This window comes from Dermochelys coriacea, chromosome 2, assembly GCF_009764565.3.
Source record: "Dermochelys coriacea isolate rDerCor1 chromosome 2, rDerCor1.pri.v4, whole genome shotgun sequence".
In the NCBI taxonomy this organism is placed as follows: domain Eukaryota; kingdom Metazoa; phylum Chordata; order Testudines; family Dermochelyidae; genus Dermochelys; species Dermochelys coriacea.
In genome coordinates, this window is record NC_050069.1 from 142097748 (window position 1) to 142121829 (window position 24082).

The 24082-nt window shown below is 40.5% G+C and overlaps 1 protein-coding gene across 14 annotated transcripts in view; it reads left to right on the plus strand.

Annotated features, from left to right (window-relative positions):
• CTNND2 (catenin delta 2) overlaps positions 1–24082 on the plus strand; it is a 1224220-nt gene that overhangs the window by 1098025 nt on the left and 102113 nt on the right. For all 14 annotated transcript variants that reach the window (XM_038392622.2, XM_043508458.1, XM_038392619.2 and 11 more), the window contains one exon: positions 10000–10173. In XM_038392622.2, coding sequence (XP_038248550.1) covers positions 10000–10173 — 174 coding nt within the window. The remainder of the gene's footprint in view (positions 1–9999; positions 10174–24082) is intronic.

Sequence of the window (24082 nt, forward strand, 5' to 3'; positions counted from 1 at the left end):
TCGAGGGGTTACTGAATATACACAGGTCACATTTTTCGGACCTGGATCTCTAAATTTAGGAACCTAAATAAGTGGCCTGATTTTCACAGGTGCTATGCATTCTCATTGGCCTCACTGGGAGCTATGGGTGCTCAGTACCACTGAGAGAGTCAAACTTCAACTTCTTTATGTACACAAGTATGGGTTTAGGTCTCTGATTTAGGTTCCTGTTGTTGAAAATCTTGGCCATTGTGTCTCCCAGATATTAGCCTTCAATATAGACCATTGGATTAGGGTCCTCAGGGCATAGGCTAAGTCTGCAGCTACATAGATCCCAAAGACAAGAGGTGATGGTCCTTCCCAAGATGGGAGTCTTATTGTTTTAGCACTTTTCAGGGGTTCACCATTCTCATGCCTTTGGAATGAGCCATTAAACTGCTGGCATTAATTTAACCTCTGTTAACCCACAGAGGACTAACTGGCTAAACAGCAGTTCTGCAGAAAAGGAACTGGGGATTACAGTGGATGAGAAGCTGGATATGAGTCAGCAGTGTGCCTTTGTTGTCAAGAACATTAATGGCATATTGGGCAGCATTAGTAGGAGCATTGCCAGCAGAGGGAAGTGATTATTCCCTCTATTTGGCACTGGTGAGGCCACATCTGGAGTATTGAATCCAGTTCCCTCCCCCCACTACAGAAAGAATGTGGACAAATTGGAGAGAGTCCAGCGGAGGGCAATGAAAATGATCAGGGGGCTGGGGCACATGACTTACGAGGAGAGGCTAAGGGAACTGAGCTTGTTTATTCTGCAGAAGAGAAGAGTGAGGGGGGATTTAATAACAACCTTCAACTGCTGAATAACCTGAAGGGGGGTTCCAAAGTGGATGGAGCTCGGCTGTTCTCAGTGGTGGCAGATGACAGAACAAGGAGCAATGGTCTCAAGTTGCAGTGTGGGAAGTCTAGATTGGATATTAGGAAACACTATTTCACTAGGAGGATGGTGAAGTACTGGAATGGGTTACCTAGGGACGTGGTGGAATCTCCATCCTTAGAGGTTTTTAAGGCCCGGCTTGACAAAGTCCTGGCTGGGATGATTTAGTTGGTGTTGGTCCTGCTTTGAGCAGGGGGTTGGACTAGATGACCTCCTGAGGTCTCTTCCAACCTTAATCATCATCTTCTTCTTCCTCTTTTATGAAATAGGGAACTATAGCTGAAGAATTATTTAGCCTGTCTCAAATGGCTGAGATGTTTTCCCATTATTACATTTTTGGGGTGGGACCCAAGATGGTTTTAACTGTTATGTTTTTCAAGTGTTTGTTTTTAATATTTGGTGACAATTTTTACAGAATGTGCAAAATGAAAAATTCCACATTCAATGCTTAAAATAAAAACTCTAAAAATGTTATATTACTAGAGAAAAAATGTGGTCATGAGCTACTCACTTCCCACTAATCCTGTCAAGTGTGGGGCTGGTGATCAGTGGAGAAATCAACATATGGAAGGAGAGTGCACTTCTTTTTCTACCTTCTGAAGAAGTGTTTTTTTAGCCACAAAAGCTTATGCCCAACTAAATCTGTTAGTCTTTAAGGTGCCACTGGACTCCAGTGTTGTTTTTGTGGATACAGACTAATGAGGCTACCCCTTGATACTTTCTTTGATTATCAATCCCTTCTTCTATTCCTTCTAGGCTCTCTGCTTAGTACTAATCTCCTTTTTCAGGTGGTTGTGTATCCAGTTAGAGCTGCAGCCATTCCCTACACATGTTTCCCCTTGTTTGGAATGCAAATTCCAGACAGTTTTTGTATCTTTGACTTAAAGAAGTTCCAAGCTTCCACCACATTTAAGTTCCTGCACTTTTCAGTTCAATTGACTTCCTTTAATTTCTCACTCTGCCCTTGCAAAGTAAAATATCTTAGTTACTAACTGCATAAGCTTTCGTGAGCTACAGCTCACTTCATCGGATGCATTTGGTGGAAAAAACAGAGGAGAGATATATACACACACAGAGAACATGAAACAATGGGTTTATCATACACACTGTAAGGAGAGTGATCACTTAAGATAAGCCATCACCAGCAGCAGGGGGGGGAAAGGAGGAAAACCTTTCATGGTGACAAGCAAGGTAGGCTAATTCCAGCAGTTAACAAGAATATCAGAGGAATATCAGAGGAACAGTGGGGGGTGGGATGGGGGGGAGAAATACCATGGGGAAATAGTTTTACTTTGTGTAATGACTCATCCATTTCCTGTCTCTATTCAAGCCTAAGTTAATTGTATCCAGTTTGCAAATTAATTCCAATTCAGCAGTCTCTCCTTGGAGTCTGTTTCTGAAACTTTTTGAAGCTGTGTGTGTATATATCTCTCCTCTGTTTTTTCCACCAAATGCATCCGATGAAGTGAGCTGTAGCTCACGAAAGCTTATGCTCTAATAAATTCGTTAGTCTCTAAGGTGCCACAAGTACTCCTTTTCTTTTTGCGAATACAGACTAACACAGCTGCTACTCTGAAACCTGTTAGTTACTAACTGGTTTTGATTATTCTTCCATCTAATTTAAACTAAATCAACTCATCATTTGAATATTTGGATAGCATGGATATTTCCTATTATCAGCTCTTCTATAATATCTTCACTACTTACCAAAACCAAAATGAGCATAAATGTGTAGGGGTTGTGGATATGGATCGCTTTCACAGCTCTTCCATTTTTTTTCAAATGTCCAACAACAACAAATTGTCACTTGAATGAAAAGATCAAGATAATTTTTGTAATTGTTTGAATGTAGTGCTCCTGAAAGTCCCCAGACTGTTAGCACCAATGACAGAAGTCCTCTTGTGATCCACAGAACAGGGACAGCACAGACAGTAGCAGTGTACCTTTCTCCACATTGTTCCATGAATGTACCACACCTCTAGCCTGAGGGGATCTAGCCACAGAGTGACAGTAGTTAGTTTCCACAAAGAATCAGTCCTTGGCCTCTGTACTGAATCTGCCAATGAGGTGACATTTTTAGTATTCAGAGTAGCAGCCGTGTTAGTCTGTATCCGCAAAAAGAAAAGGAGGACTTGTGGCACCTTAGAGACTAACAAATTTATTTGAGCATAAGCTTTCGTGAGCTACAGCTCACTTCATCGGATGCATTCAGTGGAAAATACAGAGGGGAGATTTATATACACAGAGAACATGAAACAATGGGTGTTACCATACACACAGTAATGAGAGTGATCAGGTAAGGTGAGCTATTACCAGCAGGAGAGCCGGGGGGCGGGAACCTTTTGTAGTGATAATCAAGGTGGGCCATTTCCAGCGGTTGACAAGAACATCTGAGGAACAGTGGGCGGTGGGGGGGAAGGGGGAAGAACATGGGGAAATGGTTTTACTTTGTGTAATGACCCATCCACTCCCAGTCTTTATTCAAGCCTAAGTTAATTGTATCCAGTTTGCAAATTAATTCCAATTCAGCAGTCTCTCATTTGTTTTCTGTGATACTGACACCTGTCCACTGGGATGTGCAGTGATACTACTAAACTCACTTCAAATAGGCTACCTAACATATGTCAGAAGCGGAGGGAAATAAGACAGAAGAGAAACATTGGCTGAAAAATAAAACTCAAACCTCACAATCTCAAATCACTTCATGTGTCATTTGCTAAGTCATATGGGTTTGTGAGCACCTAAATATCTGTTTTTAAGTTCTGATTTTCCCACCATTGTCTTGAAACTCTATGAGGTCATCTTGATCTCTTTGTTAAAATGGTGAATTTTTGGGAGGGCTGGTTTTCCTGAGATTTCCAGTCCTAGTTCTAGGACCTTAAAGACATTCTTCAGGTAATATGGAAACATTTTAAACTACTTAGCAATGTACTCTACTTCTCAGAAACTCATTATTTTGAAAGATAGTCATACTCAGCTTTTCATTTTTTTCTGTCTTTCCTCCTTCCTTTGAACCCTTTTATCTCTGGGTTGATTTCAGGAAATGGGAGATTCGTATCTACCAGTTTCTGTCAATTTCACCCACAATATCTGTGGAAATGACAGCTGAAGCAAGGAGGGCTGGAAGGAGCTTTTGTTTATGGCTTTCTTCTCCTTAACATAAGCTAAGTGATTGTGGGACTGTGGGACATCTTTTTCAGAGGTTCTGTCTACATCTACAAACTATCTCAGCTAGAATTTATTGATCACTTCTGATGGATTACAGCTATAGAGTAACTGTTCTAAAATTCTTTGTACAGAGTCTTTTAGCTCACAGCCTTCATTGATTAATATTGAATAGTGCTAACTACAAAGCAATTTCAGCCTTGTCACAGTCAGCCTTGCTACAGCAGCTGTTAGAGAAAAGATATTGTAATATTATTGCTTGTGAAAATACATTTTTTGGGACTACTAAGAGTTTTTTAATTGACTTAACAAAAGTTTGAATAAATGATGTAGATAAAGGTCAAATTTAGCTTTGATATAGCTCATTTTCTTCAATATTAAGGTACCACAATGCTACGAAGACCCTTAAATAATATAGAACACTTTGAACTACACCTCTAGTTGTCATCAAAGAAGATCCTTACTTACATCAGTTGGTCTCTTCATTTCCTCCCTGTTCTCTCATAGCTATTAAGAGGGGGATGTAATAAAAGGCATTTTAGAACTGCATGGATCACTTTTCCGAGAAAAATTGTCTTCTGAATTAATCATGTATCACATTTTACAATAGTGCCTTTAGGAAATGAGAAAGCTAAAGAGGTAACCCTCAAGGAAAGTTAATGCAACCTCCTTACCCTGGACACATGATTTAATTCTTATGTTTTGTATAGAGCGTGGCAGTGGATGCTACAGGAAGCATTGTCCACCTACATTATACCTCACTTTAGAAGATGATCCTATCCATACTTGGCTTCCATTGCACTGAGACAAGATCCTTCACATATGATACTGTGTTGGTTTTTTATGTTTAAATGCAGTATATACAAACACACACACATGTTTTATTGACACACATACCATAGACGAGAATGTTGTTACTAATGTACAGGCTGTCCCAAATTCTCTGCTGCACTGAGCTTCCACTCAAAAGAACCCATATTTGATGGTGAAAGAGGACAAGGGACTGTGAGGAAGCCAATTAGAGCTCCCTATTTCTCAGGGCAGACCTGAGCTATGACCGCTGGCTCCAGAATTCCTTACCACCCTGACGTTCCCGCTGGACTGGAGCCAAGAATATGTGTGAGGGAGGATGGGGAGGAGGGAAGGGCAAAAGGACAGTGCAGATGCTCACCTCAACACATCTATGCCTGAGGAATTCTCAGCTGGGCATATCCAACTTTCTGGCCCCTTCATGTTGCTCAAATGGCAGGAAGGGGGCAGAATGCAACTAAGTGCTTGTCTACACGACTGGGTAATGTGCTCTATGAAGATATGATTCCTAAAGTCATTAATGTGTTGCGCATTAATTAATCCATGTAGATCCTGCTGGTGAGCAATAAATGTTCCCTACTGCACTTTAATGTAGTACTGTTTCAAACAGCACTACAGCAGGTGTGAAAGCCCACCAGCAGGGACTACACGGATCCATTAATGTGCATCCACATCAGTGCATTTTAGAAATCACACCCTATGTACAGCACATTATCTGACCATGTAGACAAGTCATAAGAATTTGGCCTGCTGCGGTTTTAGTAGTATGTTGCTGGTGAGCTCAAAAAATGTTCCTAAAGAATTTTAACTCATAAGCTCATGAGTGGTAAATTAGGAATGTAAAACTCTTCATTTACCCACCTCTCCTTCAGTGAAGTTCTCATGATATTGTAATAAAGGTCTACCATACTCATTTCCCCTCTTAGTGAATGATAATGTATGCTCCGTGTGCTAGCAGAGAGCAGGGGTGAAAAATCAGGAGATCTATTCATTTGGTTTTCCTTTAAAAAAAAAAGAATGCATTCTCATAACCATCACCAAACAAGGAGGAATCGCCATCTGGCAAGCCTGTATTAAGGAAGGATTTGTCCGCAGAAAATTATACCAATACAGTTAAAGAGCTACAACCTTCCTAGTTTCAGAGTAGCAGCCGTGTTAGTCTGTATTCGCAAAAAGAAAAGGAGTACTTGTGGCACCTTAGAGACTAACAAATTTATTAGAGCATAAGCTTTCGTGAGTTACAGCTCACTTCATCGGATGCATTTGGTGGAAAATACAGGGGGGAGATTGATATACACACACAGAGAACATGAAACAATGGGTTTTATCATACACACTGTAAGGAGAGTGATCACTTAAAATAAGCCATCACCAGCAGCGGGGGGGGGGGGGGGAGGAAAACCTATCATGGTGACAAGCAAGGTAGGCTATTTCCAGCAGTTAACAAGAATATCTGACGAACAGTGGGGGGTGGGGTGGGGGGGGGAGAAATACCATGGGGAAATAGTTTTACTTTGTGTAATGACTCATCCATTCCCAGTCTCTATTCAAGCCTAAGTTAATTGTATCCAGTTTGCAAATTAATTCCAATTCAGCAGTCTCTCGTTGGAGTCTGTTTTTGAAGCTTTTTTGTTGAAGTATAGCCACTCTTAGGTCTGTAATCGAGTGACCAGAGAGACTGAAGTGTTCTCCAACTGGTTTTTGAATGTTATAATTCTTGACGTCTGATTTGTGTCCATTCATTCTTTGAATGGACATTCAATATATCACAATGGTAGATGCGCAGGTGAAGTCTCCTGTCTCCCAAGATCTGTGAGAGTGATGGGTCATCCAAAAGAAGCCCTTGAGGAATTCCACCAGGAGACAGGCCAGTCCTTGCTTACAGACAGACCCCAATCTGAAGCAAATACTCACCAGCAACCACACACCACTCAACAGAACCACTAACCCAGGAACTTATCCTTGCAACAAAACCCATTGCCAACTCTGTCCACATATCTATTCAGGGGACACCATCATAGGGCCTAATCACATCAGCCACACTATCAGACGCTCGTTCACCTGCGCATCTACCAATGTGATATATGCCATCATGTGCCAGCAATGCCCCTCTGCCATGTACATTGGCCAAACTGGACAGTCTCTACGTAAAAGAATGAATGGACACAAATCAGACGTCAAGAATTATAACATTCAAAAACCAGTCGGAGAACACTTCAATCTCTCTGGTCACTCGATTACAGACCTGAGGGTGGCTATCCTTCAACAAAAAAGCTTCAAAAACAGACTCCAACGAGAGACTGCTGAATTGGAATTAATTTGCAAACTGGATACAATTAACTTAGGCTTGAATAGAGACTGGGAATGGATGAGTCATTACACAAAGTAAAACTATTTCCCCATGATATTTCTCCCCCCCCACCCCACCCCCCACTGTTCCTCAGATATTCTTGTTAACTGTTGGAAATAGCCTACCTTGCTTGTCATCATGATAGGTTTTCCTCCTTTGCCCCCCCTGCTGCTGGTGATGGCTTATCTTAAGTGATCACTCTCCTTACAGTGTGTATGATAACACTGTTTTATGTTCTCTGTGTGTGTATATCAATCTCCCCCTGTATTTTCCACCAAATGCATCCGATGAAATGAGCTGTAACTCACGAAAGCTTATGCTCTAATAAATTTGTTAGTCTCTAAGGTGCCACAAGTACTCCTTTTCTTTTTGCGAACCTTCCTAATGTTGACACAATTATACCGTATAAATATGCATATACCTGTTTATAACTATGGGGGAATAAGTTATACTGATATAAGCATCTCTATGGTGATATAACTGGGTCCACACTAGGAATTGCACAGATACACTATTTCGGTAAAAAATGATATCCATGACCAACAGTTATACCAGTACAAAAACTGTGTGTATACCAGAGCTAACATATTTGTTGTATTATATTTTGTTCCTGAGAAATATAATAAAAACTCAGTATATAAATTCGATAGAACAGTGTTCAATGTGTGTAATTTGAAATAGGATTGGGAGGGAAGAGGTGAAGACCTTGACGTGAATTTGGATTATATTTGTACCACAGTAAATCCGGAGTAACTCCATTAAAGCAAATGTATTTACACCAGTGTAAAAACTGGTGTGAGGACAGAATTGGGCCCCTCATAAGAGGAATTTCCTACCCTTTTTTTTTTTTCAAAATACCTGAGACTTCAGGCAGTTTATTGCATTCCCAAAGAGGAAAAAAGTAGATTTTTATTAGAATGTTTATGAGCCTTCACGAAGCAATCCCTGGAAGGGCTGATTATTGTGTCCAAAGAGGGGGATTGAATTCTCTCACCAGCAGGGAAGTCAACCAACCTTTTCTACAGTTTGAAAGCAGAATTTTAACAAGCTGATGACACAAGCACATCATGCTCCCTTTCATAGTGGCTGCATTCAGCAGGGTTTAGCTTCAACCCTTTTAAGGTGATTTTGCTACTGTTTCTGGGCATTTGATAGTGCCTCCAGTAGAGATGGCTTTTCCATTGATTATATGTTGTCTTTTTTTGTCCAATGCTCTGAGTTATATATCCTAGCAGCTGCTCTCACATAACTCTTTATGTACATTATTGTAAGACCAGCTAACTTTGCATTTGTGTTTGTTCTTTTTTTATTTGCAAAACATAATGGTCAGCAGGTGTAAATTGGCATAGCTCCATTTAAGGCAATAGATCCATATCAATTTACATCAGCTGAGGATCTGGACCAATTCTCACCTACTAACCAGGATGTGTAATTTCTGGGCCACTGAGTGATGGGGCCATGCTTGCCATGCCCCTGTGGGCTTGAGGGATCTAGAGCTGCTGCTGCTTTTCTCTCCTGTCCTCCCTGCCCCAGGGGAGGAAATGGGTTGATCAGGTTTTGAGGTCAAAGCCTGTTCCAACTGCTTCTGCTACCACTGGATGAGTGGGATCAGGGCAGACTGATTCTCTGTATCCACCAGAGGCAGTGGTGATGAAGGAGGGGTTGTTTCTGCCTGCTGCTGGCTCATTTCTCTTTGTTTCAGCTTAAACAAATCATCACTCACACATCCAGACACATGCATTCTGTATATGCCACATCTGTTTCAGAAAAAAAATGTATTGTAAATGTTTTAGAAAATGTTTGAAAGTGTTATTGAGATTCTCTTTTTTGTGCTCCTCTGCCTGTACAATGCACATTGAGAGAAACATATAAGTATTTCATTTAAAAATACTTTTAAAATTACCTAAAATAGCATTTCTGTGCATAAAAGTGTTTTGACTTTAAGTCCCATATCTTAGGACCTTCTAAGTGTGAATCCTGTAAGTCGGACCGGAAAGAGGAGATCTCCTCTTTCCATTGGACTAAAGCTCCCATTTCTACTCCTGATGGCTTGTGAGATTTGTTCTTAGACCAGATACTGTATACTGCTCATATTGGGCATCAGGATGGGGTAATTTTGGAGGCAGAATTCTATGTTGGTGAAGAAAGTTTTTGTGATGGGTAGATTTATAAAAGAAATCGGGGGCTGTTTGAAGCCCTTCAGAGTAGCTGCCCTCAGAGCTGAGAAGCAGCTTAAGTTCCACAAAGAGGCTAGAAGTAGCTGTGTGGTAGTGGAAAGCTATTCCTTAGCCACCTTACCCTCCTGGCCTATAAATGTGGCGAGTATATGCCCCCATGTAATTTATTTTTTGAGTGTGATTCCCACTGGAAAGAAAAAGCACAAAGGATCAAGTCAAATATAAAAAGAAAATCTCTTTTTATGCAAGTTGTTAAGGTACCTATTAAGATCTGTTGATACATGTGTGTCCCAATAGATATTCACTCCCCTGAAAAAATTAAATTATGCATTGAAAGCTAATTGCTCTCATTATGCTAGTTAGGTAGAACACTCTTAGATTTTCACTAATGGTGAGGTCAAATACAATCAAAAAGCTATTTTATAAAGAGTACTGGGAGGAGAATTTGCCTCCATCAGGGATCTCAATCAGTATGTTAAAGGTGAAGGTGGTGGTTTTTGGCCATGGGCCTATATAAAAAAAATGTTGAGTATTATTCTCTTTGATATTGGCATCCTTTGTGACATTTGGTTTCTCCTTTCCAACAGTGGGATGGAGTAGGACCTCTTCCAGACTGTGCAGAACCACCAAAAGGAATCCAGATGCTGTGGCACCCTTCAATAGTCAAACCCTACCTCACACTTCTCTCTGAGTGCTCAAATCCAGACACACTGGAAGGAGCAGCAGGTGCACTGCAGAACTTGGCTGCAGGAAGCTGGAAGGTATGGACTACTACTCTGAACTTTTTAAACTCTAAGAAGCCCACAGGGATAACAACAAAGGTATTATAGATATAAGTGCAACTCTGAGGGGGGAGAAAAGCCACACATTTCAGAAAACTATCTGGAAAAAGGAGTCAAATTTAAACTGCAGAATTTCACGTTTGTTATATTTATTGTTAAAAATCCTATTTCCTAAGAAATCCCAGCACATAGCATTTATAATTGATTCGTTAGACACTAATCTAGTTAAATATGAAAAATTACTACTGAAAACCCAATATCCAAAAGAATAAAAGCAGTGACGCCACAAATCTATACAGATAATGTCATGGAAAATGAATAAAAAATCTCACCGGTGACAACTGAATGAGACCACTTTGCAAGGTCAAAGCAGAAACTGGTTGACTGCACTCTGGTTATGAGAAACTGGGAGAACGTAGCAAGATATAATGAAGTGACACAAAGACAAGAACCCTAGCATCCATTTTTTTCCCCTTAAAAAATCAATAAAGACACAAAACATTAAAATAACATTATGGTTAAGAGTAAAAACAAGGCAAGGAAATTTTGAATTCAGGCTATCTTACCAATGCGAACATATTGTTTGTGCCTCCACTTTTGGGTATGTATAACCAAAACATCAAATTTTTGGTCTCTATATATTTGCAATAATCTGATTAATACTTTTACCACCAGATCTTGAAAATATATTTAAATTTTAAATAAATGGATAAACATTTGTGATGGCATCCTGGCCTGAATTTTTACCAATTTTTGTGGCATGCATTTTCTTGGAGATAACTTGATCTGATGGGATGAGAGTCTGGACCATCTCACATTGCTCCATTAGTACAACCCTGCCCTTATATTAATTAAGACCTCTCAGGTTGCACACAGAAGTTGGGGAGCACAATATTCAAACTTGGGTGCTTTGAGGATACCCAGTTCAGTATTTAGGTGCTCAAATGCCTATTTTAGGTGTATAAGTGCCAATCTAATTCAGGCACCCACTTTGAGAATTGAGTCCTGGCACCAAAAACAGCTTTTTGCTGAACATAACTGTGTTGGAAGTTGAATTAGAACACCCCATAGCTCTGCAGAGGTATATGGCTTTAATTGCTCTGTTCCACCAGCCTTATAACATGCCATTGACCATCACATTCAGCTATTGAAATGTGTAACAAAATGTCTGCCCTTTGACCTGATCCTGAATGGTCATCCTCTGCACCCATAGAGGGACAATAATGAGGTGAACTGCTAATGGATACAGGAAATAAAATCCACTCCTCCAGCTTAAAGCTGGTGACGGGGCTGCTACATCGCCACAGACCTACCATACTAGTTGGAAGGGCTGTGGCACTGGACCTGATGACCAATCCTCATTATGGCCTTCCTCATCAGCCTATATGGGGCTGACACAGAGGTAACATACATTTGGTTTTTTCATCTAGTACTTAGGGAGTGTGTGTGTGCAATAAAAAGAAAGGTCCTGGTGAGTTCCATTGAAATTGGTATCTTGGAAGAACTGCTTTGAACTTCACCATTATACCAGCTGAGATCTCAGGGAGAACTTGCTTGCTCTCTTATTGCTCCATTTTTCTACAGATTCACTTATTCCGTTATGAATGACACATAGAAGGCAAAATGAGTATATTTAATTTGGCATCTCATACTAGTCATACCTGTGAGGGGAATAACACTCCTTGGGGATTACATCAGCACTGAAGTTTCTGCCTCTTGACCTTTCTTTTCTGCTGCTGAAGTTCTCTGAAGATAAAACTACTGACATAACAGGAACCAAACTCTTAAAAGAAGAGGTTATTCCTAGATACTTCCTATGGGAGGTTCCCATTTTTTGTGCGATTTCCTACAAAAAATTGTAATTGGGCACAAGGAGGGATGGAGTGGGAAATGATCTTATCTTGAGATTTGTTGATTGGAGTTAGTCTAAAGTAAAATGAAAGAAACAAAAAAGAGGAAAGTCAGCTGTGCTAAAAACAAATGCTGCTGTCACTATTATTGCCATTTGTATTATAATGATGCCCAAAGGTCCTCAGAGAGCATCAGGGTCTCAATTGTACAAACACATATGAAAGTTTATAGTCTAATCCATACACATGCATTATTTTTCAAGATCTGATTCATTCTTTTCCTTTCTCCATTTGTGCAATTGTCTAATCCTGTACTGTAACAGAGAAGGTAAGGTCTTTAAAACTGCCCAGATGTTCCAAAATCCCATGAAGGGAGAGTGGAGAGATAAGAGAAAACCTAGAATAATTTTTAAAAGATAAAACTGTCTGGGGGGATTTAGATACTTATCTTCCATTGGTATTAATGGCCTATATGTGTCCAAATCCCCTAGTCACCTTTGAAAATCTCAAATACAAAGTATAAGACTCAGTCTGTGCTCTGGTGATTATAGCCAAGCTGAAATCTATTTTGAAATACACAGGCTTTAGTCTTCCATTCTAGGGCATATATTTTCCCTTTCATATGTGCATATATGTCTGCTAAGGTTGGCCTCCATGTTTTGTGGTCAAAGACAAAGCTGAAAAATGTAGGATTGGGTCCACCATGACTCCAATCTCTTTGAATAATGAAACTGTCAAAGCAGTCATGCAGCTTTTGCTATTTGGGTTCTATACTCAACAATTCCTCCAACTCTCACACAGAGGTTCTCCACTGGATTGGCATCTCAGTGTCTGCCATGGGTCCTTTACAATAAATGTGGAAATAACATCATCTTGGCATGACAACCAAGTTCAGGATTTATTCGAGTTTCCTTTGGGCACTCATTATTGTTTGGTCTTTACCAAGATTATAAGGGTACAGGTATTCATTTTCCTATGCAAGAAGCAAGGTGTATATATGAGCTGTTTTCACATTTCAAATTGAATTCTTAAAGCTCAGATTTTTGATGCTTAATAATAATCTCTTGTTTCTATGTCACTCTGGTATATGCATTAGCCTAAAGTGCATTCCACAGCCCTGCCCCTAATATTTTTTTATACCTTGAAGGCTGAGTCCTGTAAAAGGAAACCCCCAGTCCCAGTTCTTTTTATAATTGTACAATGTTTTTATACAGGACTTTTCTGTGAGTCTGCTGGCAGCATCCTTTTCTTCCTGGTAAAAATAATAAAATGACAGGTTCCTTATGGTCTTGGCCAGAGTCAGTTGGCTTTATATACAGAATTTTTTGGTCAGGAAGCTGGGAATGAGCAACAGGAAATGGATCGCTTGATGATTACCTGTTCATTCCCTCTGGGGCACCTGGGATTGGCCACTGTCGGAAGATAGGATACTGGGCTAGATGGACCTTTGGTCTGACCCAGTGTGGCTGGTCTTATATTCTTATGATCTAATCAAAGTGTAATAAAAATAATGTTTAAAACCCCCACATTTAACAAAGTCTAATCTAAGTCCATTGGAAGCCAGATTCTGGCCCTCAGGTACATAGGTGACTTGGCTGGGAATTTGTATACGTGTATCTGACAGCTGAATTTGGGCCATTGTGTATCTGTCTATTCTATGTAAGATATTTTGATATCTAAGAATCAACTTGATACCTAAGAATCATATTGCAGATGTTAACTTGATCAGGTCATGCAAGTGAATCACAACAGAAACAGGTGTTGGGAAACAACTAAATACCTAGGATCTAAACAGAATAAACCACTTCAAAAGGCAAAATTACCGACAAGACTTTTTAATTATTCAACTATGAGGAGGGAAACTGAGTCACGAGTCCACCTAGTTTAGGCTTAATCAATCTTTGTCTTTACTTATAAATTTTCAGACAGAATCATGAGTACTTATAATTTCTGAGCCTGTATTTATGACAGAGAATAAACAGATAGAACAGGTAGGAGCCCAAGTTACTGAGTTCCAGGGTACTGGGAAGCTCTCCTCTCAGTCTCTAGTCTGATATTCTCCAACTTGGGCCCTTGTTCACTTGTTTGTTTATACCTTTCCACATTACATATTCATTAGCTTTCTGCCAATCAGTGTTATGATGCATATCCAGTTATACTTTTACACAAACTTTCATAAATGGTTTTACATTTTCTATTCTGTTATTGTAAATCATTAACATTTCATCAACATTACACTAGCAAAACATAATCCTTATTTTTTACCAGTCAGCAATTTTCTTCACATTTTAATACTATAATTTGGAATGCATGGATCATCTTAAATTATTTGTTAACATGACCTTTATTTTTTATTTTGAATAGGACTGTTTTGGGGAACAACATGACCATAATGTTAGTGTATTCTTACCTTTTCTAAACCAGGGTGTTCAGGGGACTTTCTGCTCATGCTTGTAAATCAGTAAAAAGTCTTGTCAGTAATTTTACCTGTTGCAACAGAGGGATGGATTTTAAGCAGCAGGCTGCAGCTTTATGAAACTTAACATTGGAGAGAAGTGCTACCTGCCCCATTTCCCCATACCAGGCATTTAAGTGGATCCAGTGCAGGGTTTACAGTGCAGACCCCATCACTCAGAGTAAACTCTCCGCTGCCTATCCCTAGGATTCTGCTTGCTCTTCTGAATCCTCTCATCCTCCCCACTGTGAAGAGGACAGAAGGTATAGGTAACTCCTCACTTAACGTTGTAGTTATGTTCCTGAAAAATGCTACTTTAAGTGAAACGATGTTAAGTTAATCCAATTTCCCAATAAGAATTAATGTAAATGGGGGGCGGGGTTAGGTTCCAGGGAAATTTTTTTAGCCAGATAAAAGACATTATATATATATATTATTATTATTATTATAATTATATTATATTATATATATATATATATAAAATACACACACACACACAGAGTATAAGTTTTAAACAAACAGTTTAATACTGTATACAGCAATGATGATTGTGAAGCTTGGCTGAGGTGGTGGAGTCAGAGGGTGGAATATTTCCCAGGGGATGCCTTGCTGCTAAATGATGAACTAGCACTCGGCTGAGCCCTCAAATGTTAACACATTATTAATGTAGCCTCACACTCTACAAGGCAGCACAAATGGAGGGAGGAGACACAATAGACACATGGCAGTGGCTGCAAACATTCCCTGTGGAAACTGAACGTGATGATGAACCCACACTATCCCACTGGAGTGCACCACTCCCTCCACTTTCCAAAGTGCCTGGCCGGAGGTGGGAGGGCGCATGTGTGTGTGTGAGACAGAGACACACACCATGTGTGTGTGTGTGAGAGAGAGAGAGACAGAGACACACACCATGTGTGTGTGAGAGAGACAGAGAGAGAGAGCTGCGCATTGCCCCTTTAAGTATTCTGACCCCATTCTAAGTAAAAAGAACAGAAGTACTTGTGGCACCTTAGAGACTAACAAATTTATTTGAGCTTAAGCTTTCATGGGCTACAGCCCACTTCATTGGATGCATAGAATGGAACATACAGTAAGACGATATATATATATATACATATAGAGAACATGAAAAGGTGGAGTAAGAGGTTAATTAATTAAGATGAGCAGGAGAAAAAAACTTTTGTGGTGATAATCAAGATGGCCCATTTAGACAGTTGACAAGAGGGTGTGAGGATACTTAACATGGGGAAATAGATTCAATATGTGTAATGACCAAGCCACTCCCAGTCTCTATTCAAACCCAAGTTAATGATATCTAGTTTGCATATTATGCAATAATTATGGACGATGGACAAACCAGGATGATGTTAAGTGAGGAGTTACTGTACCAAAGAGGGACCTTGATCTGCAAAGACTTCAGGTTTCCCTTTTCCCCATAGGCCCGAGGTCCACCGTGAAATCCCAGGTCTCTTATTTCTGGCACTTTGGCCTTTTATCTGCACTGGACACTGACTGCAAGTTATGATGAAGTAAACATTCACACAATTCCTAATATTTAATTTCTGAAGCCTATACCTGTTTAACCTGTGTCTCTGTGACACTGTGCAGAAGGTAAAAAAACCTACCAGGCCTTAGCCAATTTGGTCCCAATGGGAAAAATTCCTTCTTGACCCCAAAAACAGACCTATAGCATCCTAAAAACTCAGTTCCTATACTATATAATTATGAGGAGAGAGGGTGGGTTCAACTAAAATGGGGCAAGAGGTACAAGAAACCGCAGGAAAGGGTTTAAATTAATTATTGTGAGGAGCAAGGAGCCAATCAGCTCCTCTCTCTCTGGCTGGCCAACAGGCAGTGGAGTATCCCGCCTACACTCCACGTTTCATTCTAAAGCTGTCTAGCATCTTGTGGATCCAATCCAAGTTTCCCATCCATTAAACTGGTGGGTGGCATTTCTGAAGTCTCCAAATAAAGGACCACCTCAGCTGTAATCTTCTCTGTGTTACAGAGTGAAAGATGAAGTGTGGTATCTTTGGCTAGGGATTTCCTTGCTTTTGTTAGGCCCTTAAAGAAACCACTTTTTTTCTTAATTTATATTTCTTTGTTTTGTTTTTGAACAGTGATACACCTTATATAGGACATTTCCTTTGATAACATAATTACCTATAGTAAAATAGCTGCCATAGCTACTTCAATCCTCTTTCATTTCCCTTTGTGTCCCAACAATTCTCTCTTGACTGCCTGTATAGCTTGAAGCATCTTAAAGCTAAAATACTTTCTGTTCATGCTTTAAAAATGTCCCTTAATATCAGTTGCATTTTAGAAAATAAATATATGTGCCTCATGCAGATAATCTGCACATGGTATTATCCCCATTTCCTGTGTACTGCTTCCTGTGGCTGCCTTTAGAATCTTTCTCTTGGGTCTCCATTGTTTTTATATCCTCTTTCATTTCACCCAGTGTCACTCTGCTTTTGTCTTACTTCTCTACAAGCCTCTTAGGGTAGGAAGCTATTATTCCTCCATCAGTTCTTTTCAAGTCCTCTCTTTCCATTTCCCCTGCTTGATCACTCAGCATGGATGGGTAGCATAGTGTTCTCTTGATTATACAAATCCGTGTTTATAACTAGGTACCTGCCTCTGATAACTAGCAGGTACTGTACAAATAGAATTAGATTTCCAGGTCACAGTCTGATCTCTTGAGATAGCCAGATGAGATATCTGGCTTTATTCCTGAGGCAAATATCTGCCTTTCTTCTCCTAATCCCATTCTGAAGAAATCTCTTTATAGGAGTGAGAGACCTATTAAGCAAATCATTTGACAAAGAAATTGAAGACATAAAAGAGATAGGTTCTGTCAAGAGGTCAGTGCAGTTATCGCTAAGGATAGCAGACCAAAATGTTTCCAGAACCCTCCTGTCCAAACACACAATCATAATTATTCATTATTATTGAATACTTATTGTCTAAAGCATCATTCATCTAGGTTATCAATCTTCTACCATTATCAGGCCAGGAGACATTGAAGGTTCCCTGCCAAACTTTTCTGATTACTCTAATTGTATAGAAAGACAAGGTAGGTGAAGTCATATAATTTATTGGGCCAACATTTATTGGTGAAAGAGACAAGCTTTCAAGTGTGTCTGATTGTTTACACACACACATACCCCCTTTGAAGTTACATCAGACTTTTTATTCCAACAGGAAAGTTATTTAGTTCAAGTAGAAAGTCTGTCTGTCTGCCTAAGTCTCCAAAACATTCATGTGATAAAGCCACATACTATACAAAGGAGAAGACATTTTATAATATATCAACTATTTAAATCAGTGCCAACCAAAACTGATAAAAAACCCCACACTTTTAAAGAATCAAAAGCTCTATAAACGGTCAAGTCAAGGTCTGTCAGGAATTCTTAACGGGATGGAAATTTGTCCCAGGCAGATATATACACTAATAAATATAGAAAATTATGAGCTTTGTGGGAGAGTAGTCAATGTCATTCAAGGAAGGAGGATGCCTTCCACTGTCACAACTAGTACATAGCACTGCCATCCCGTAAAGGCATCATGGGCATCATCCTGAGGAGTGGGAGAACAGTTGTCTCTGATTAACCCATTTACAGACTGACTCTTTATTACACCCTGTATGTTTGCTTCCCATAAGATTTGAAGGCTTATCCTCAAAACCTTGTAGGTCTTAAAAAATCCAGTATTTGGTGGGGATAAGGTATCTCTCAAGGAAAGAAATTAGGTTGGGAATCCAAACAATGTGTTTGTGCTGTAGGAGTGACAGTAGCAAAGATAAATGGGCTCTAGGCTTCCAAATTCAGTTCCTTCAGCACAGACGGTATATTTTTCTCAAATATTTGAAAAAATTTCTTTTTTACTTCACTTTGTCAGATTACTACTTTCTATTTAAACCTAATGGATGTCATGGGATAAAGGAAAAGTAACCAGTAAAGAATTTTCTCTAGAGCAGTTGGTCTCATACTGTAGTCCATAGACCCACTACTGGTTTGTGGAACGTTTTCTAATTGCGCACAAAATGAAATAGTGTGAGAACTAAGGACTGGGGAGATAGGGTTAAATGGTAAGGAGTGAAGTATCCATGAGAGGCTCACTGTCTCTCTTATGAAGTCTTCAGTAGATTGAAAAGTTTGGCGAACCCTGCTTTATGTCAATCAAAGTGATTGCACAGGTGCACCAGTGGAGATACATGGGTTAAAAAACAGACCTGAGATTTTAAGAACAGGCTATTCTCTCTGTAGTGAATAAAATCCTTTCTTTTTCTACTTTTGGATTGTTTGCATTACCTTTTAAATGATGTCACCTATGGAGCAGTGTGTATTACTGGTCCCACAACCTGAGTTTCACTCTCTGCCCCAATGTGGCTTTGATTACCTCTGTGGTAGCTTACATCTCAGATCTTCCCCTTACCCTTCAGAGAGTTCACAGATCCTTTGAGGGATGAAATATACATTATACTTAGGATACAAACTCCAGCAGAAATTGATGAGTTGAATTTAGTTGTGTGTGTATGTGGGTGGGTGTGTACCAGAGAACCCTGATATAGGTTGGGGAGCGGGGAGGTATCCATTCAAAACATCAGCTTTGTTTAGTCTTTGGCATTCCAAAATTTTCTATTTTGTGCTGAATGCATAATTTCATTGTGGGGGGGGGGAATCTTCCTTACTTTGTGGTTACCAGAAGAATATAGAAAAACACCAAAAATATTAAAAGGAGGACAGTAATTTAATCTTTCTAAATTTTTTAAAAAGAAATAATTTTCATCTTAGTGTATCACTTTTACACTGAGTTTCAGCCTAATTTGATCTTAATTCCATGAGGCATAAAGCACTGGAAATAACAATGACTGTGCCAAACTAAGGAATTATTTTCCAAATTACTGTATTTTTCTTCTTAGTTATGTGACTAAAATAAAAATGGAAACTATGAATAAAAGTGGAAGTAGAGATGTACTATACATCTTTTGGAGTGATGTATAGTAGTCATGCCCCACAAATTCCATTATCTGTAAAGAGTATTGCTGCACAAATTGTGACTCCCATGCATGTCTTTGAAAATTTAGCTGCCATCTGATGCAACAGAAATGGATTTTTTTATTCTAGCTCTCTCCAAAGCTTACACTGTTCCCACAGGAGTCCTTTCTCTTTACAAGCTGAGCAATTATTTGATCATTGATATTACAACTGATTTATAAAGTAATTGGATGATTAAGTATTTTGGCAGAGCTTCTCATTTACAAAGAGACAATAAACCATTTGTCTCCTTCCATATTTTTCTGTTCATACCTTTTATACTTTTTTACATTCATACTAGCTATTGACCAGCAATGTGGAAATGCAGGCATGTTTCATAATGGCTTTAGGCAAACTAAAAGAATTGTCAGGACATGCAAGGGTGATTCAATTTCTCAAGTCTGGGAGAGAATAAAAACGCAGTTTGGAGCATCTCAATTTCACTATTCCTGAAATATACACACCACATCATCATTGCTTGCAGACACTTTGTCCTAATTAGCAGTTTAGGTAAAGAGAGACAGATATTTTTCACTGCTTTCAAAATGCAGCTTCATGTTTAGGTCTTCAGAGATTGCTCATACAAGTAATAGACAACCCCAGGTTTCCACCCTAAAGCATATGACTTATAAACATCGATGTAATGATAGTGGCTACATCACAAAAATAAGTCTGTCAGCTTCCCTAAAGCAGAATGAGTTATCCTGCAGTGCTGCAGAGGTAGTTAACTCAGAAAAAATGAACATGGAGCAAAACTGTTGCTTTAAAAAAGTGTTTTACCTGGATTATTTATGCTATGCCAATTAATGGGTGCCTTAGCTGCAGAAAAGATATGCATGCCAAACAGCCCTGTTGAGGAGGGAAATGTTATTTTTCATACTCTGTTGCTCCAGCAAGCTTCTAGTTCAATGTCTTTGCTTTCAGTGGTATTAAAAAGCGTGTCTCTATTTTGTTCCTCAAATGTCCCTATTTCTTCTAAATGATAAGCAAGAAGCTAGTGCAACTTTAGGTCTCCTAAAAGAAATGCTTACAATTTCCAATAGATAATTGGAAATGCCAAGAACCACCTTTGTTTACAATCACTGTAGTATGGTACGTTTTGTAGAGGTGTTCACAATACAATGGGTAGTTGATACCATGATTGTACATCCCCACTGTCATTACTTAACATACACTTTTTTGTAAAAAATGGAGGCAATACTTATTCAAAGTAAGAGACCCGGGCACAGTGTCCTTACTGAGCCGAGCGATGTCCCTGGATATGCAATGTGCTGGCTAGAACTCTTACCCACAGGCTGCTCCAATTATAGGCAGCCGAGGCAGCTGCCAAGGGAGGCAGATTTCTGGGAGTTTAGATTTACTCCAGTTCCATCTATGGATGGCTGCAGAGGGGGAAGAGGCTGGCGGTGCTGCCGGGGTTAGGGGTTAGCCACCAACCAGGGTTCTGAGGAGCAGGAGGAAGCCCCCTGCTGGAGAAGCACCCCCACTGCCCCCCACCCTGGCACAGTAAGATCGCAGCTGTGGTTCAGGCGCAAAGCAGCTCAGGACTGTTACTGGCAGCACCATGAGCACTGCTGGGGTTTGGGCCACAAACGCAGCAACCCACCAATTCCAAGTCAACACCCACCCCAGACCTGCTGCTGCATGCCTGGCTCCTGCTGCAACCACCAATTCCAACTCTGCCACGTCCAGGCTTTGTAGACACTGCAACCACGTGCTGGGGGGCTGGCTGGGGCCAGGGTTTCAGGGCTGAGTTGTGGAGACCCCCTCTCTATCCAGTGGGATGGCGCCTGTTGGTCCCTTTGCTGGGACATCGGCACTCCCAGTCTGGGTGGTTTTGTGTAAGTCGGGGTCTTCGCTTCCCAATAACTGGGGCCCAGTGGGCTGAGAGCTGCCAACTGCTGTTGCCTGGGTCCCACTGTGGTTGAGCTAAGTGGCTGTGACTCCAGGAGAAAGAGCCGCTGTAGTCCAGGGGTGCTGAGCTGGGTCTCACTCCCCTTGTGAGCCCCAAGCAGCTGGTGCCAATCTGCCCGGAAAGGGCCATTGGGAAAGGGGACCCTGCTGGGGGATCACCTGCCCAGGGAGCTGGTCTTGGCCATTTGCACAGCCTAGGACAGAGGCTGGGGGAACTTTCCTCCTAGTCTGGCCCAACTCATCCTTCCTAGGTGTCGGACCTTTCCCATCCTGTGGGGTCTCTCATCGGGACCCAATGACCTCTGCAGCCCCATGCTGGGGTCTGACCCATCAGCTTTCGACCTGGCTGCACAAGGTTTAGGGGTGGGGTGATGGTGGCGGCAGCAGCAGGGGAGGCACTGGGGGTCTGCTGTGAGCATCAAAGGGGTCTGCAGGGGGGTGGCACACTGCAGTTTTGCCTAGGCAGCAGATTGTTTTGAGCAGCCTCTGTTTTCACCTCAACTAAACAGTCTCACCACAGTCTCAAAATAGTCTCCCTGCTAACTTGCACTCTCACTCTGACAGTCACCTTTTAATAGTAGCAGACACATTGGATACATCCCCTGGGAGATGCATAGGAAATACAGAACTGGGAGTTTGGTAAGCGGCAAGGAGCTATCATTTTTTCTTCTTACAGCTGCAACTGACAGTGCACTAATCTGACAGGTAAATACCTGGCTATTAGAGAAGTAAATTTAGAAGTGTCAATTTGGGGTATTCAAAATATCTCATATTTAATACTCTTTTAATACAAAATGTTGCTCTGATTTTAGGAAAGAGGTTATTTTTCTAGGACATATTTTTAATTGAAAGTTACTGATCCTTGAGATTGAATTTTGATTTCTCAGCTCATATGAATGTTAATTAAGTATTATCCCCCAACGTGGTTCTAGAGACCAGAACAGAGGAAGGAACGAATAAAATAAGATATAGCTAGAATCCTACCAGCCCTTGTTTATTTTCTCTTATCTGAGAGCCAACATTGCTTCATTGCAGAAAAGCCACACTGGCCTGGTAAATTTGCATTTCAGATACATTGTATCTGTACAGTGCAGTGCTCAGTGATGACCAGAACCCCTTATTCCATCTACCTGACTAAAAAAGATATTTTAACTATTATTGCTTTGGCTGCAACCAAGTCTGAAGCCTTTGCCCAGCTTAACTGAATTTTGTTATTCATTAGACAAGGTGGGTGAGGTAATAGGTTTTATTGGACCAATTTCTGTTGAGGAGAGAGACAAGCTTTCAAGCTACACTGAACTTTTCTTCAAGTGTTGGAAAGGTATTGAGAGTGTTACGGGTAAACACAGGATCGAACAAATAGTTTAGCAAAAGTGATTAGCACATAGTCTAAAGGGATCATTCAAGTTGAAGTTGCCATTAACACCCCTGTAGTCATAGGACAAAAAGCGGGGAGGCGGGGGTTAGTGGCTTACAGATAGTTGTAATAAGCCATAAATCCAGGGTCTTTACTAAAACCATGATTTTTAGTGTCTAACAAAGTTATGAATTTAAGCTCACAGCCTCATCTTTTGATGGTGTTGTGTAGCTTTCTTATAAGGATGAGGACTGATAGGTCAGATATAGAGTGATAGCTTTATGAAAAGTGTTCACCCAGTTAGGGTGATAGGGTGTTTTGTTTTTTTTAATCATTTTCATGTGTGAGTTCATTTGAGAGCATAGTGATTGTCTGGTTTCACCCACGTAGGGGCTACTGGGGCATTTAGTACACTGGATGAGGACCACCACACGTTGTGATAGGTATATGTAGGACCCATGGGTCTTGACAGGTGTGTTGTGGAGGGTGTTGATCATTGTAGCAGTGGAGATATGTCTGCAGGCTTTGCATCTGTTATTCTGGCAGAGTCTGGTGCTGCTTTGAGTTGGTGTGACCTGGTCTGTGGGGAGCTTACTTCTGATGATGAGCTTGGAGAGGCTGGGGGGTTGTTTGAAGGCTCGAAGTGGGGGATTCATGAAAGATTTCTTTCAGGACAGGGTCTGCATAGAAAATGGTTTGTAGTTGTTTGATGATTCTTCATATGGGTCCCAATGCAGGGTGGGAGATAACAACTGCGGTGTGCAGGCGGAGGAGGTTTTATTTCTGTATTGACGCAATTCTCTTGGGGTATTTGGGTGGCCAGTTCCATGATGCAATCTACTTCTCTGGTGAAGTGTCCTTGTTTGACAAAGGCAGTTTTATGTGTGTTAAGGTGTATATCCTCACAGCATGTTCTGTGGTATCTGAGTGCGTGGCTATAGATAACAGATTTCTTGTGACAGGTTTCAGAGTAGCAGCAGTGTTAGTCTGTATTCGCAAAAAGAAAAGGAGTACCCGTGGCACCTTAGAGACTAACAAATTTATTAGAGCATAAGCTTTCGTGAGCTACAGCTCACTTCATCGGATGCATCTAATAAATTTGTTAGTCTCTAAGGTGCCACGGGTACTAGATTTCTTGTGGTGGTTATTGGAGCTATGAAGGTAAGTGTGGTGATCCATGGGTTTCTTATATATAGTTGTCTGAAGGGTTCCATTGTTGAAGCTGGTTGTGGTGTCCCGGAAGTTGATGCTAGTGTGGGAGTGTTCCAGA